At 42.2% G+C, this 16,374-nt stretch overlaps 1 protein-coding gene across 8 annotated transcripts in view; it reads left to right on the forward strand.

Moving 5' to 3' along the window:
• def8 (differentially expressed in FDCP 8 homolog) overlaps window positions 1–16,374 on the forward strand; it is a 115,448-nt gene that overhangs the window by 69,519 nt on the left and 29,555 nt on the right. For all 8 annotated transcript variants that reach the window (XR_014627474.1, XR_014627475.1, XR_014627476.1 and 5 more), the window contains 5 exons: window positions 628–769; window positions 1,626–1,790; window positions 2,043–2,170; window positions 8,888–9,001; window positions 9,253–9,333. Coding sequence is in view for 5 of the 8 variants with exons in the window: in XM_084409650.1 (XP_084265776.1) it covers window positions 628–769; window positions 1,626–1,790; window positions 2,043–2,170; window positions 8,888–9,001; window positions 9,253–9,333 (630 nt within the window). In the remaining 3 variants the exon portion in view is untranslated. The remainder of the gene's footprint in view (window positions 1–627; window positions 770–1,625; window positions 1,791–2,042; window positions 2,171–8,887; window positions 9,002–9,252; window positions 9,334–16,374) is intronic.

The raw sequence follows: 16,374 nt of genomic DNA on the forward strand, positions 1-16,374 counted from the left end.
CAAAACACTTCCACTTGCATATATTTGACAATCGGAATATCAGATATTTCATGCCATATCTAACAAATTTGTGAATATTTTGAATAAAAAAGGAAAAATGACATAAAAGCAGATCATCATTCATTCAGCTCTGTTGTTGCTGCGGTGTCTCACGTGACAGGCAATGACGCGTCACCATGGAAACCATAAAGTGACACATTCTGAATAACGGTCACCTTGAAAAACTCACGCTGGGGGGTCAGCCAGAATATTTTAAATTTACGTGTGAAAGGGTTAAACATATGAACGGATTAATAAAATTGTAAATTCATTTTATATATATATATAATTTGCATTACATTTGGGTTATGCAGTGTTTTTAAATTATATTTTACACTGGGGTGCCTTGAGATTTTATGCACTTTTGAAAGGTGCCCTGATGGAAAAAAGTTTGAGAAAGGCTGCTCTAAAGAATATGTTATGGGGTACCTGCTATGTCTCTCTGTCCATAAAGGGATCCTTGGCCTGATTTAGATCAAAACATGTTTGTGTTAATGAGAAATATAAATTCATTAAGTGTGTCCAAACTATTGGCTAGTACATAAATTGTGTAATTTTGTGTTTTACTGTTGTGTTGGATTTGAACAGGACCCAGAGGAAGATGAGCCAAACCTGCAGGTTCTATTAGAACATCGCTTCTCAAAGGAGAAGAGCAAGAGTGTGAAGCAGACATGTGACAAATGTAGCACCATCATATGGGGTCTCATTCAGACCTGGTATACCTGCACAGGTCAGACCATCTTAGCTGAACCTAATGCAAACAATTTTATCAAGAAGACACATGACTTAGTCATTATTATACTATCTTTCCAAACCAGAACATAAAAGAAAAAAAATTTCCAGCTTAAAGTTCCTAGTGACTGTGAAGCTCCCAAAAGATCAAATAGTTCTATTGTATAAAGTACAGTAGAACTATCATAAATATCTATATGAAAGTAGTCCATATGACTAGTCCGCTATATTTTAAGCCTTCTGATGCTATTTGTGTTCTACAAAGAACAGACAGAAATGTAAATGATTGTTTACCCATAATCGTTATCTTTTCCCCCTTGTATCTTGCCAGAAATCACATTTAGAATTTTAAAAATGGTGTATTGCCATATTGCGTTTTCATTCTTCAAACATTTTGATGTTTGCGTTCCACTGGAAAAAAAAAATAGCACACAGGTTTGGAAAGGCAAGATGGTGTGTAAATACTGAGAGACTTTTTTTAATAATGAGACATTTTTGGGTGGACCATTCCTTGATGTTTCAATCATGTGTATTTACTTAGTGTGATTTGTGGTACACTGTTCACAAAACCTTGGACAAATCTTGAGTGAAGTAATTCACACTTCAGGCTTTTTATTCTGACACTGGGCTGTGATGAATTATTATTTTAATTGCTTCAGCACATTCAGATCTTACTGCTTACTGCCTTCGCTGCGAGACTCTTGGATAGGCTTCAGCATCCCCGCAACCCTCTACACAGGACAAGCATTTTGGAGAATGGATAAATGGATGGATTCAGATCTTTGATTATGAGGAACAGAACTTAACATTTGGTTTCAAAACTATCATAAATTGCTTTCCATTTCTCTTTCCAGGCTGTTATTACCGTTGCCATAGCAAGTGCATGAATCTTATCAACAAACCATGTGTGAGGTCAAAGGTCAGCCATCAGTCTGAGTATGAACTCAGCATCTGTCCTGAGGTCGGTCTGGACAAGCAAGACTACAGATGTGCTGAGTGCCGGACACCCATCTCTTTGCGTGAGTTTTTTTTCCAAACATGCATCACGGCTTCTTTTGTTTTTCTGGCATTTATCTTTTTCTCTGATGACGACACGAATGTAAACAGATTTTTAGTTTTTTGTTTGATGAACTCTTTATGTGGTTATTGTCAGAAGTGTTAGATTCAGGGTTGTATGATTGCTTTAGAATAGGAAAAAATTGTGAGTTATAACTTCACTTTTGGCACAGGAAGTAGTCTAATGTTGTGTTGTGTTGTGTTGTGTTTTGTAGGGGGTGTTCCTAATGAGGCACGACAGTGTGATTATACGGGTCAGTATTACTGCAACAGCTGCCACTGGAATGACACAGCCATCGTTCCAGCTAGAGTCATACACAACTGGGAGTTTGAGCCCCGTAAGGTACACTAACATTTAATCTTAGTGGGAAAATATACTGAATCCAAAGGTGCTTCTCAATTCTTATTTGTGCATCCTTGTTACCTTTCCTCGCTTCCTTTCCTCGCGTCTCAGCTCCAACCCTTGTAGGAAGCGAGGGAAGGCTGCAAGGAAAGAAAAGGAGGACGGAGGAATCGAATGTAAGCTTTTTTTATACATTGGAATACTTGATCACTCGAGCGTCACTTCACAGCGTCATCAGCAGCGCTCAAAGGATCTGCCCTTATGTTGTTGAAGTTTGTTTATTTAAGAAATTCATAATAAATAATAATAAAGCAAATACTCTGTTGAAATATGTGAGATGTGTGGTTTATATAAACTGCAAAGGTAAAATATAAATTAAAATGATTATGACCGATGTGAAGGGGGAGGAGAATTGATACGTGCGTCATGTTTTAGTCGATAAAACTCTTCCGCATAGGATACACCTGTGTATCCTTGCTCATGACTCCTCAGGAAGCCTCATCACTCTTCGATCCTCGCCTCCTCACAGTGCAATTAGAGAATTGAGATATCCTTCAAGATGGCTGAATCTTGACTGAAATGGAAAGTGGCTATTATAAGTGGCTAATATGGAACACTCTACAAAGGCAGAAAATTTGAGACTTGACTCACTATTGATTTCATAATACCTGTTAGGCACTATTGATTTCAAAATACCTGTTAGGCTGTAGACATGTGCCGATATACGGTAGTACGATATATCACGATATATAACCATATATCACGATAACGAATATGCACTTTATTGTTATCATAGGCACTTCAAAATACAGTGAATAGTTATTAAGAATTATTCCGATTTTTAGAAGCCATTTTAAGAATACTTTTCTCATCAACCGGTTAAAATGCACAACACTGCTCTATGCTGTATCGAGGCATGCTTACTCTGATGTAAACAAACCCAACACAGACGAGAAGCATGGCGGAATGAGTGAAGGAGATGTGCTGAATGAAAATGCACATTCACTCTCTGACAGCAGATGGCTCTTATGGAACAACAGAATGCAGCCGTTACCCCGGTAACCCTGTAAACAAAGCAGCAATGCTACTTTCTGTTTCTGAACAGTCTTTAAATGTTTTAAACAGCCTTTCAGATTGTTGTTTTCACAGTGGTGTTCATCGCAGCACCAAATACTTAAAGATTAGATACTTAATAGGCTTGTCATGATTCCTGTCTTGTGTTCCCCTTGTCTTGTGTGGACTTTTATTTTATTTCCTGTTTTGCACCATGTTTCCTTTGTAGTTTGTTTTTTTGTCACAGGCTGGTTGCAGCAGAGATGAAACAGGATCTAAGTGCAGCAGCTTTATTCAGAAAACAAATTCAAAACTTCACAAAACAGATGCTCAGGAACATGAACAGAACAACCAACTTAATGCAACATAGAACTGACAAAGAACTGAAAGAAACACCTCGGTTCTCTCTAGAAGAGGTCTCTCGTACTGCGTAATATCTTACGCTAGGGGAAAATCTCTTTTCCTCGAGATACTGAAGCCAAAAATTATCCTTAATTTTGAAATAATGTAAAACGCGTTGCGGCAGCATGCAGACATAGGCAAGACGGCTCGCGCGCCTATTGGCTGCCCTGCGGCAACTGCAGCAGTCTATCGAGAGAGGCCCTTCGTGACGTCAGAACCAATGGGGACGCTTTGCGCCCACTGCGTCACGTCCCGCCGAAACGGGCGTGGCTTGGGCCTATAAATACAGCTCGACAGGCTGGTAGAATCTGTTTTTTCATCGCCGAAGCGAACCAGAGTGTGTTGCATGCACGGCAAAGATACGCAGTACTCGTTCCCTCTTCTAGAGAGAACCAAGGTTACGTTAGTAACCGAGTACGTTCTCTTACGAGAGGTCTCTCGTACTGCGTAATATCTTACGCTAGGGGAACACAGTGTAAAACGCTGTGCGTGCTGAAATCCAACACCAAAGTCCCAAGGGCAGGTGCCCGGGGCTCATATAGTGCACAATCAGCAGGGACTCGCAGAGAGTCCGGGAAAGAGGGGCTAAAATAGCATCATTCCCATAACAAGTAGCATCCTATGAGGAGCAAGTTATATCAACAGTGTTCCACACAGTCAGGGTGAAAGAACTTGGCCTGGGCTGGTGAATATTATGGGTCTTACACACTGCCCATAGAGGTATTTAATCGATCAGCGAGCGGTGCTCAAGCAGTTTCAGTAGTCTGAGCAGGTAGCATCGGGTCAGACAGTACTGATTTATTTGACCGAAAGCAGCTTAGCCTGCAAGGCGGGAACCTCTAGGTTATAAAACCTTATAAATGTAGACGGGGAGGCCCAGCCTGCCGCCATACAGATATCCTGCAAGGCAATCCCACTAGACCAAGCCCACGACGAGGCCATGCCTCTTGTGGAGTGCGCTCTGACACCTAACGGGCACTGCAGGCCCTTAGAAGCGTAAGCCAGCGCTATAGCATCCACTATCCACCTGGATACACTCTGTTTCGACGCAGCTAGTCCCTTAGAACGTCCGCTGAACGAAACAAAGAGCTGCTCCGTCTGTCAGAAGACAGTCGAGCGAGACACATAAGCCCTTAGTGCCCTGACCGGGCAAAGGAAGCTCGCGTCCTTCTCCTCACTATGGACCGGCAGAGCTGACAGGGAAATCACCTGAGCCCTAAACGGTGTGTTGAGGGATTTAGGAACATACCCGTGCCTTGGTTTGAGTATGACTTTCGAGTCATTTGGCCCAAACTCCATGCACATCACGCTCACTGAGAGCGCTTGCAAGTCCCCCTATACGCTTTACCGAAGCGAGAGCCAGAAGAAACACTGTCTTGAAAGACAAATGTTTGATATCTATTGATTGGATTGGCTCGAATGGGGCACCTTTCATGGCTTCCAAAGCCGTAGAAAGGTCCCACATGGGGACTGAGGGAGGTCTGGGAGGATTCAGCCTCCTAGCTCCTCTAAGGAAGCGGATGACCAGATCGTTCCTCCCAAGTGACTGGCCAAGCGTCGGTCTAGTAAACGCTGCTATGGCCGCCACGTAAACCTTGAGTGTGGATGGGGTTCTGCCCTTATCCAGTAGCTCTTGCAGGAAGGAGAGAACCCCCGTCACCCCACAGTCTAGGGGTGATATGCCACAAGCTGTGCACCAGCTAGAGAACACAGACCATTTCGAGGAATAGAGCCGTCTAGTAGACGGTGCCCTAGCCTGCGTGATCGTGTTTAACACTCCCACCGGGAGGTTAGTGGGGTACCCGTTGATGGCCCGTGCATGTAGGGGCCAAAGCTCTGGGCGAGGATGCCAGATCGAGCCCTTGGCCTGAGAGAGGAGGTCCCTCCTCACTGGTATCGGCCATGGGGCAGTGCTTGTCAGCTGCATCAGAACTGGGAACCAAGCCTGGTTCTTCCAGAATGGAGCCACAAGTAGCACTGAGCATCCGTTTTCCCTGATTCGCTCTAACACCTGAGGCAGGAGCGTGACGGGGAGAAAAGCATAGAGCGGGCAGCGGGGCCAGACGTGGGCCAGCGCGTTCCTGCTCCTGGAGAAAAACTCCGGACAGTGAGCGTTTTCTTGAGACGCAAACAGGTCTACCTTCGCTCTGCCGAATGTCTTCCACAGCAGTTGGACTATCTGCGGGTGTAGAGACCATTCTCCTGCCAGAACATTGTTTCTGGACAGTCTGTCTGGTCCCACATTCAGGTGGCTCTCAGCGAGCGCAGATTGTGCTGAGCCCAGACCAGGAGGCGTTCCGTCAGCCTGTAAAGGTTTCGGGACCTGATACCTCCCTGGCGATTTATATAGGCCACCACCGACATGTTGTCCGAACGGACCAAGACGTGGTGTCCTTTTATCTGGGGACAAAAGCGCCTCAGTGCGTTGTCGACTGCCATCATCTCCAGGCAGTTGATGTGTAGAAGCTTTTCCCGTTCTGACCACTGGCCGAAGAACGGTCTGCCCTCGAGCAGCGCTTCCCATCCCGAAGTGGAGGCGTCCGTAGACACTACCTTCACACTCGAGGAAGTCCCCAGGCTTACACCTGACCGGTACCAGCCGGTCGCTCTCCAAGATTTTAGAGCTGAGGCGCATTTCTGATCGACCTCGAGGCGATAAAGACCGGAGGTCCACGCTCGACGTGGTACTCGCGCCTTTAGCCAGAACTGCAGTGGGCACATGCGGAGCTGACCCAACTGGAGAACTGATGATGCTGAGGCCATGAGACCCAGCATTTTCTGAAACTTTCTGAGCGGGACTAGAGTGCCGCAGCGGAAGGTTTTCGTCATGCGCTGAATATTCAGTCTGCGCTGTGGCGATAGTTGTGCTGTCATAGACAGCGAGTCCAGTTCTGTGCCCAGAAAGATATTCTCTGACTGGGAGACAGCGAACTCTTCGCCCAATTGACTTTGAGACCAAGATTCTCGAGATGTTCGAGTAATATGGTCCTGTGTTCTATGAGCTCTGAGTGTGATCGAGCTAGAATCAGCCAATCGTCCAAGTAGTTCAAAACTCGCATGCCCCGAAGTTTCAGGGGTGCAATGTCCATGCACATTGTAAATGCACGGGGTGCCAGGGACAGGCCGAATGGCAGGACTGTGTATTGATATGCCTGGCCCTCGAAGGCGAATCTCAAAAAATCGCCTGTGACGTGACGCTATTTGTATTTGAAAATACGCGTTCTTCAGATCTATCGACATAAACCGGTCCCCTTGGCGAATTTGCGCGAGGATTTTCCTGGTTGTGAGCATTCTGAACCGGCATTTCGAAAGCACTCTGTTCAGCTGCCTAGATCTAGAATGGGTCTGAGACCCCCGTCTTTTTTCGGTACCAGAAAGTATCTGCTGTATAGACCCCCTTCGCTCTGAGCTTGAGATAAAGGCTCTATGGCCCCTTTGCTCAACAGTTTCGCTATTTCGGCTCGAAGTAGATGTGCTACTTCCTTTTCTACCGTAGTCTCGATTCGCGCTGCATAACGGCGGGGACGTCGAGCGAACTGTAGCGAATAGCCTCTTTTTATAATGTTCATTCTGATACCCCGGGAAGCTTTGCCCATGCACTTGCACGAATAGCTAGGGGTTGAGTGAAATCTGGGCTCTGGCCGCGACATAACGGCGACCGTAGAGCTTCGGTATGCTGTAACATAGACGCCGTGCTTGCAGCGTACGAGGCGGGGGGCGCGCTGATCACAGCGGGCAGCCTGCCCGCTCTCAACTCTCTTATGGCGGCTTGCTGAGAGAGAGCGAGCGGGGTGAGCCCCGTGGGGCTTGTCATGTCTGTGAGTGAATGTGGGCGTGGGACAGCGGGCACATTTACTACACTGAGAACACCGTCGGCTTGAGCCGACTGTATGTGCGTTGGTTTCGTTTTTACAGAAACCGTGAGACATGCAGTGTGCAGTGTTTGTGGGCACTGGGTCGTAGGCACATTCACTACATTTAATGCACAATCGACATGAGTCGATTTTATGTGTGCGAGCCCTGGAATGTGGCGGGCTGTGCTTGCGTGTAGGAATGACTTTGATGACTCAGCGCAATTGACTTTGTACACCGACGCATGTATCATTCCTATTTTGCACCCGCGCAAAGCGGACTTTTCCCTCCACAGACGCACGTCGGTTAACTAAGAAATACACTTGCGCTCCCCGGGGCGGTTCAGCGCAAAGAGGAAGCGTGTTCCGGCGCAAACGTTCCCTCATGCTATTTTACAGGTTTAGAAAACAATTGCGCCACTGACCGAAAAAAAAAACAGTTTAAAGTCTGCATGTTACGCGTTGCGCATGTTATTCATATGCTATTTTAAGGGCGCATGCTTGGCCTTAATCAATGTAGCGTGTGCACAACGCGCATACACTTTGATTCTCTCATCTACACACAGACGCAGTAGTTATCATTTTTGCGAATCATACATTATTACGATAGATAGATAGATAGATAGATAGATAGATAGATAGATAGATAGATAGATAGACATTTTATTATAAAAGCATACATCTAGCTTACACATTTACCCAAATTATCATACGCCTGTTTAACCGAAGTTAATTTGGGTGTGTTTCTCCATCCCCAACGTCCCTGACGAGAATGTCGGTCTCCTCGGCTGTGAACCGCTCCTCGCGTGCGCCTGGCAAATCCGCCGTTATAATAGGAATCCGCTTTAGAACAAGCGCGCCTGCTCTTAAAGGGAATGTGAGATGTCGCTCTGATTGGTTTATTTCACGTTACGCCCAAACCACACCTATGAATAATGAAACTACTTCAGACCAACCCCTTTTAGATTTGCGCCGGGCGCAAGAGTCATTTATCCCGCCGGGAAAATAGCAACAGCGCCCAAGACCCGCCCACAAAGTTACTTGCGCTTTGCGCTTGACACTTGCGTTTCAGATCGTTAAAATAGGGCCCTTAGTCGGTCTATCTAATAATACTTTTAATAATCTCAATAATACACTTATATGGCACTGATTGTATTTTCATATTAGTAACAGAGACTGTCAACTTGAGATTTGAATCCATGGCAGAAGAAGGTAGTTACGCACACAAGACATTTAAAAAAGTGTTAAGACACTTAAGCACAGCTGTGATTGCCTCATGCCTATGGCCAAATATATATATATATGTATATGTATGTATGTGTGTGTGTATATCCATCCAAAGTGCTGTCCTTTCGCTATTTTTCAGTTTGATAAAAACTTCTGATTTTGGTTTGTGTATTGATGTGTTCAGGTGTGTCGTTCATCCATGCGCTATCTTGCTCTGATGATGTCAAGGCCTGTGCTCAGACTGAAAGAGATCAACCCTCTGCTCTTTAACTTTGTGGAGGAGCTGGTGGAGATCAGAGTGAGTAAAATATCCACACCTCCCCACCCCACCTCAAAATAGTGATTTTTTCACCTGTTCAAGTTCTGAGGTTTTGACTTTCTTGACTGTAACCAACAATTCAATCATGCAACTTTTTTTAAATTATGACACTGTAAACCTATTTGTTTGTTTAATTTATGAAGTATATGAGCAGAATATTTGCTGAACATAAACATCATTCAATAAAAAGCAATCTAAAGTAATTTTCGGATCATTTTCTTGCACTGCAGAAATTACGTCAAGATATCTTGCTAATGAAGCCATATTTCATCACCTGCAAGGAGGCCATGGAGGCCCGACTCCTATTGCACGTAAGTGATTAAGATACAACCCGTTTAGGCCCTGTCCCAAATGGCACCCCTACACCTTTTCAGTTGTCTTCCGAGTTTAAACTTTAGAGGCATAAGGGTGTATAAATCGAGCAGAAGTCTGCGGTGGAGCCTGCATCATCGAAAACTTGTCAATGCATCAGGGGCACAAAGTGGACACTCTACAGCCTTCACGGACACGCACATACAACAGTGTTTCATTTGGGACAGAGCCTTACATGGAATGTAATTATCAAGTTGAAAATGTTGTTCATGGCGCAAAGAACATTAGCGTGTTTGCTAAATCATCTGATAAAGCAAAAGCATCTGAATCTGTTTTAATTTTTCAATCATTGAAATAATGAAATATTTAACAATTAATAAACATTTATGACAAAACATGAGCTGTGAGCGCATGAGCTGTGATGTACTCTGAAATACAAACATGCAAAATAATCATACTTCAGTTCTCAAACAAAAAAATATTTTAACAAAATGACTAGATGCACTGTCAAATGACAATCGTTTCAATTTAAGTGGTGGAGAAGGTCACGTTAGCTAGAAGGAGCGAGTGAGCTATCTGTAAGCAACCAAACTAACCTAGTTAGCTTCTGAGTTATGTGTTGTTGATGAAATATAGGCTAAATTATAATACTACCCGACAAAAGGGATTGACATAGATGTATCTACAGTTGTATTTTGTAGATGTATATGACAACACTGGCCGGAAATAATATTAACCTCCGTGTAAATAGGTCGTCATACTATTTAGTTATCTATGCTCGTTACTTGGAGCTTGCTAGTTAGCTAAGGTTAATGTTACTGTACTAGCATCTTGCGTTCTATCTCGACAACAAAGGGTAAATTATCGTTAATCTTGTTAGCTCACAAAGAAACTTTTGATTTAAACAGAAATGGCTTCAACAGTCAAGAAGTGGATAAAATCACTAACGTTACTTGCTGCTTGCGCTAGGGGTTGTAATGGCAATATAGTTGGAATTGCCCCCTTCTTCAGTATCAAACACTGAGCGAAGCCTGCTTGATATTGTCCCAGGTTAGAAAAACTGTCAGTGGTGAAATGGGCAGAGCAAACTAACAACTTTGAATTAAAATGGTGCCGGTATCCTGTTGTAGATAAACATCAACCATCCCTGTTGACAGTTCTGTTCTGTGGGAAGGGTGTGAAAAGTGCTAAAATCTCCTGCACAGCCTGGAGCATAACATTTATATCCATGGTCTGCCATTTTCGCTATTGTCCTTGCTTGCTTCTTCACAATACCTGCAGAACTTCTGATGATTCGGCTGTGATACTGCCTGGCCTAGAACATGGGCTGGTATATGCAAATTTTGGGGGCGTAAATATTAATGATCCCGACTGCAACGTCACAGTCGGTGTTGTCATTTTTCAGTGGTCTTTTGCAAACATGAGATTTACATATGAAGGAGGAAACAATGGTGTTTGAGGCTTACGGTATGTCAGTTCCATGTACAGAACTCTTATTATTCAACTATGCCAAGATAAATACAGTTTTCCATTCTATGGCACCTTTAAAGCAGAACTTGGTAACTTTTTTAACTTAATAAAACTGTCTAGAAATCATTTGGATGGTTAAACAACCTGTTCTGGTGATATTGGTGACTTTCCCCGCTCCCCCCAGCGTTCCCAGGCGGAAAAGCAACCTTGCAACTTGGGGACTACCGTCCCGGCAAGATAGAAATTGGAAGTCTCATGAGAAGCGAGAACGAGCGCGAAACACGAATTGCTTTACGGCAATTCGACATAAACACACACGCATGTATGATGTATTTCCAGATTACCCACCTCGGTAGACATAGCTCCACACGATACAGTTGGCTTGCTCCGCTCATAACACACGCACATGAGCAGCGGTAGAGAGGGGGAGGAGGCCGCTGCAAGTGAGTTTTTTACGACCATGTTGTGAAATATACGCCCCACAGCTGTAGGGGGAGCTCGTGGGGAAAACATGCGACAACAAAAGGGAAAATCAGCGTGACTAGAGTTCGCTAGAGTTGCCGAGTTCTGCTTTAAGTTATAAATATTGTAATGGATTTAAAGGTTTTACATTAAAAAAAAAATGTATCCATTGAAGTGTTCAATCCAAGTGTTTCAATTGGTTTTGTAGGATTTTAGGATATTTGAGCAGTGTGTTATGATTGTCAACAATCTGGCATTGTCTAAACATTAACTGTTGGCAGGGCTCCAGACTGACTTTTCCACTGGTTGCACTGGTGCTACCAACTTTCTCAGTTGGTCGCACCAGCACATGATTGAAACACCTTTTTTTTTTCTACAACATGGGATTAATCAATGCATGCTGATGAATAGTTGTCTTAATCTGCATAGCCTAGTTTTGCACTGATGTAAAAAGACTGACAGTAACTTCATGTTGGCAAAATGTTTTAATCTTTTAACTATCAAATGAAAACATAAAAAAACACCATGCATGTTTTTTAATGTTTGACTATATTTTTATTACTGCTGCCAATTGATTAAAACAATGAACTAAGTAATCGCAATATTTTTCTGTAATTAATCGCAATTAATCGCACCAAACATTAACATTTTTAATATTCTTCATTTCACATGAAGACAGTATATTAAATATTTGATCTAACAGGTAGGAAATATACAGAAATTTAATAAAGTTATCAAACACAGTCTTCACTGCATACAATTTATAAATTAAATATAGATAAATCCTTTTTTAAGCTACAAAAGTTCAGTTAAGAGCAGTGAGTGATTTTCTCCTTGTTAGTCCATGAGCCAGGGCCCCAAATTTGGTCCATCGGTATCATCTGGGTTGACAAAGTCTCATAGTGATTTTTGGCAAGGTATACACCTTCTAGTACTAGAAAAATCACGATAGCAGTGCAGGGGTGGTAGCGAAATCACTTTTTTCAGCTCATGAAGTTACTAACCCCCTAAGATAAATTCTGTTTTTGAAATCTGGTGTATGTCTGGTTTAGGCTCATGCTAGGGATATTGTCAATATTCTATAATATGGTGCTTGGTATCGTTGGAAAGGGGACCTTTTAGGCTTTCATTTAAGTCCAGTACTGAATCTGTCTGACAAACACAGAGGTCACATGACTTCTTTAAACCAGAAATAACACACATTTTTTCACAATTTCCGCCTAAACTGTAATATACCCATACTATTTATTTGTGAGAGCCTTAAATTAGACTTGTGCAGCCAGTACAAGTCTTCAAAATAGAACAGAGCCAATAGAATGGACAAATAGAATACCCTATTAGTCCAGGGCCAAATGGCCTATTTATTCATGTACAGTTGTAATAAAAAGTCATTGTTTCAATAGTGTTGTCAACATAACACTTGTAAGTGGTTTAACAAAATGTTTCTATCATTTACTTTGATATTACTCCACTTTCAGTTAGAATGTCAGAAAGTAGCTCATGCACGGAATGTTGATGGATTTTGACAGTTTGACAAGGTTTTGCCAGTTTTGTGAAAAGATTGTTGGTTCAGTTGACTGGTTATAACAACACTACCAACTATGCCATCTTCAATCAACTTCCATTGAGTTCCAGGGGTATTAAATGTAAGTACAAAATACTTTTTCTCTTGTGCTTGTGAATTGGTGGGGAATAGTAGCAGTAGCTAATGTAAGCTTGGTGTTTTTAGCAGGCTAGCTATCTAGCAGGCTAGCTAGCTTGCAGGTTAAAAAGTGTAACAGTAACTGCTACAGTGCAGTAGGGCTGTTGGAACGAATTCCGAAATTCGAATATAATTCGAATATTAAAAAAATCAATACTATTCGAATGCTGAAGTTCCTATTCGAATATTGCTTTTTTATATATTTTTTAATGCAATCTTGCCTTTCTCGCCGCCTTGGCACACACATGTGAAAATGAAATGCTTTTGTTTCGTCTGATAAACAATAAAGTTTTTGAATCGTAACACAATTGTGCACGTTATCCACGCTGTATCATCATAACAACTGTCAAAAGTCGCGGAGAGGAATGTCTCCACGGTAACGGAGATCAACAATTTGATTCTCAGTCCACATTACAACGTGAAAACGGCGTCTTCAAATATATCCACTTTGGAGTGCGTTTTCATTAATAAAAACGCCGTCTCATTGTGGACGGAAGGCCAAAACGGAGAGGAAAATATACGTTATTTTTTTATGACAATTTACAACCTGACAAGCTAGGCGATCTGTCCGAGGAACCGCCGCTAAAACAGGCAAGAATTACTTTTATTTCTGCCTCTCTCTCTCTCTCTCCTCATCACGGGGCTCAACTGCTACCAGCTGTCCGCCAAAAGGCAATAACAGACAAACTGACGGTTTATCTGTGAAGATATGAGACCGATCAACATCACGCATTGGCGATCCATAAGACTGTGTAATGTCGTAAATATTAATAATAGGATGAATTTGAGCATTTAATATTCGAATATTATTCGAATATTAAATAAAATAAGGAATGGAATTCGAATAGTATTATAGAGGAAGATTGACAGCCCTACAGTGCAGTCAGGGCTCTCAAGTGTCACGTGACAGTCACTCATTTCGGTCTTTTGTCACGCCTTGTCGCCACACATTGTATTTCTCACGCGGAAAAACTATTTATAATATATTTAATATGCCGCAGCGCCCAAAATGTCTCTGGCCGCGCCAGTCTCATTATGGAACCGGCAGGAATCAATCGCTGTAAAAATAGAGAGATGAGCAGCGCGCCGTCCGTGGTCTGTGCAGCTTCAGGTTTATAATGGACGCGCGCTGCTGTGGAGATGCTGCGGCAGATGTGTCGCGTTTGAGCTCCGTGTATTTCTGCCGTAGTTTCGGGTTTCCACCTCCGACGTAGAGCTCCAGGAACCCGGAGGATATGTGCCCAAGGCATATTAAATATATTATAAATAGTTTTTCCGCGTGAGAAATACAATGTGTGGCGAGAGGGCGTGACAAAAGACCGAAATGAGTGACTGTCACGTGACACTTGAGAGCCCTGACTGCACTGTAGCAGTTACTGTTACACTTTTTAACCTGCAAGCTAGCTAGCCTGCTAGATAGCTAGCCTGCTAAAAACACCAAGCTTACATTAGCTACTGCTACTATTCCCCACCAATTCACAAGCACAAGAGAAAAAGTATTTTGTACTTACATTTAATACCCCTGGAACTCAATGGAAGTTGATTGAAGATGGCATAGTTGGTAGTGTTGTTATAACCAGTCAACTGAACCAACAATCTTTTCACAAAACTGACAAAACCTTGTCAAACTGTCAAAATCCATCAACATTCCGTGCATGAGCTACTTTCTGACATTCTAACTGAAAGTGGGTGAATATCAAAATACATGATAGAAACATTTTGTTAAACCACTTACAAGTGTTATGTTGACAACACTATTGAAACAATTACTTTTTATTACAACTGTACATGAATAAATAGGCCATTTGGCCCTGGACTAATAGGGTATTCTATTTGTCCATTCTATTGGCTCTATTCTATTTTGAAGACTTGTACTGGCTGCACAAGTCTAATTTAAGGCTCTCACAAATAAATAGTATGGGTATATTATACATTTTCTGAGTCATCAGAGTGCCTTGAGTATTGAAGTTGTTGAGTTTTGTGTCCATGGTGTTCTTTCATGCCACAGGGATAAAAGAAAGCATACAGTTTAGGCGGAAATTGTGAAAAAATGTGTGTTATTTCTGGTTTAAAGAAGTCATGTGACCTCTGTGTTTGTCAGACAGATTCAGTACTGGGCTTAAATGAAAGCCTAAAAGGTCCCCTTTCCAACGATACCAAGCACCATATTATAGAATATTGACAATATCCCTAGCATGAGCCTAAACCAGATATACACCAGATTTCAAAAACGGAATTTATTTTAGGGGGTTAGTAACTTCATAAGCTGAAAAAAGTGATTTCGCTACCACCCCTGCACTGCTATTATGATTTTTCTAGTACTAGGGGTGTATACCTTGCCAAAAAATAAAGATAGCATTTGTCCCCCCGATGATACCGATCAACCCCCCTGGCTCATGGACTATGTCTTTTGTTCTTTGATTTACATTAATGACAGAAATCACAGTAGTGATTTTTTTAGGCTGCTGTCACTTTAAGATCTGAAGCACATGACAGATCCAGATCTGTCACGCATCTGATGTCCTCACAACTCTTTGCGTTCATTTAACACTTTTTAACTCATTTAAAGGGGACCTATTATGCCCCTTTTCACAAGATGTAATATAAATCTATGGTGTCCCCAGAATGTGTCTGTGAGGTTTCTGCTCAAAATACCCCCCGGATCATTTATTATAGCTTTTCAAATTTGCACTTATTTGGGTGTGAGCAAAAATGCGCCGTTTTTGTGTCCCTGTAAATGCAAATGAGCTGCTGCTCCCCGCCCCCTTTCAGAAGAGGGCGGATCCTTTACACAAGCTTCGGATACTCCGGCAACGACAAAACAGGCGAATCTCACTCAGCCAAAATGTCAGAAATAACCAGTAGCGGAGTGCAAAGAAAAAAGTGAAAGAAAAGACGAGAGTCGGCTGTTTTTGTCTATTGTAAGTTTTAATTTAAAATGTTGTGATTTTAACATAGCCTATGTTTGAATGTTTTGCCACTTTGCATGAGCAACGTAATAATGAATTGAATGAAAACGTTGTTTAAATGTATTGCTTTAAATGTCTTTGAAAGAGTGTATACAAAGAGAATCGCAATGCTGACAAGCCATGATCAGTCCCTAATGCAAGTGCAGGTAGGCAGACACCGATTAAGTACGTGACCATGCACTCACAATTGCCATGTCAAATTTTAACTCGCACATTCTCAAAAAATGGTTGGATATGCAATGGACTTTAGACTTAATGGACTTTCATGCAGTCTGGAGCCCTGGATGAGGAACGCACTGCCTTAAATACTTAAATTTTTAAGAACATTTATTTGGTTTCATATTTTTGTTTCAATATTATAATGTTATTTGTTTGGTTTAATTTAATCTATGTTAATTAAGAAATAAAATAGCGTAAATTATATGCGTCATAAAGGG

Source organism: Rutilus rutilus (assembly GCF_951802725.1).
Source record: "Rutilus rutilus genome assembly, chromosome: 5".
Taxonomy (NCBI): domain Eukaryota; kingdom Metazoa; phylum Chordata; class Actinopteri; order Cypriniformes; family Leuciscidae; genus Rutilus; species Rutilus rutilus.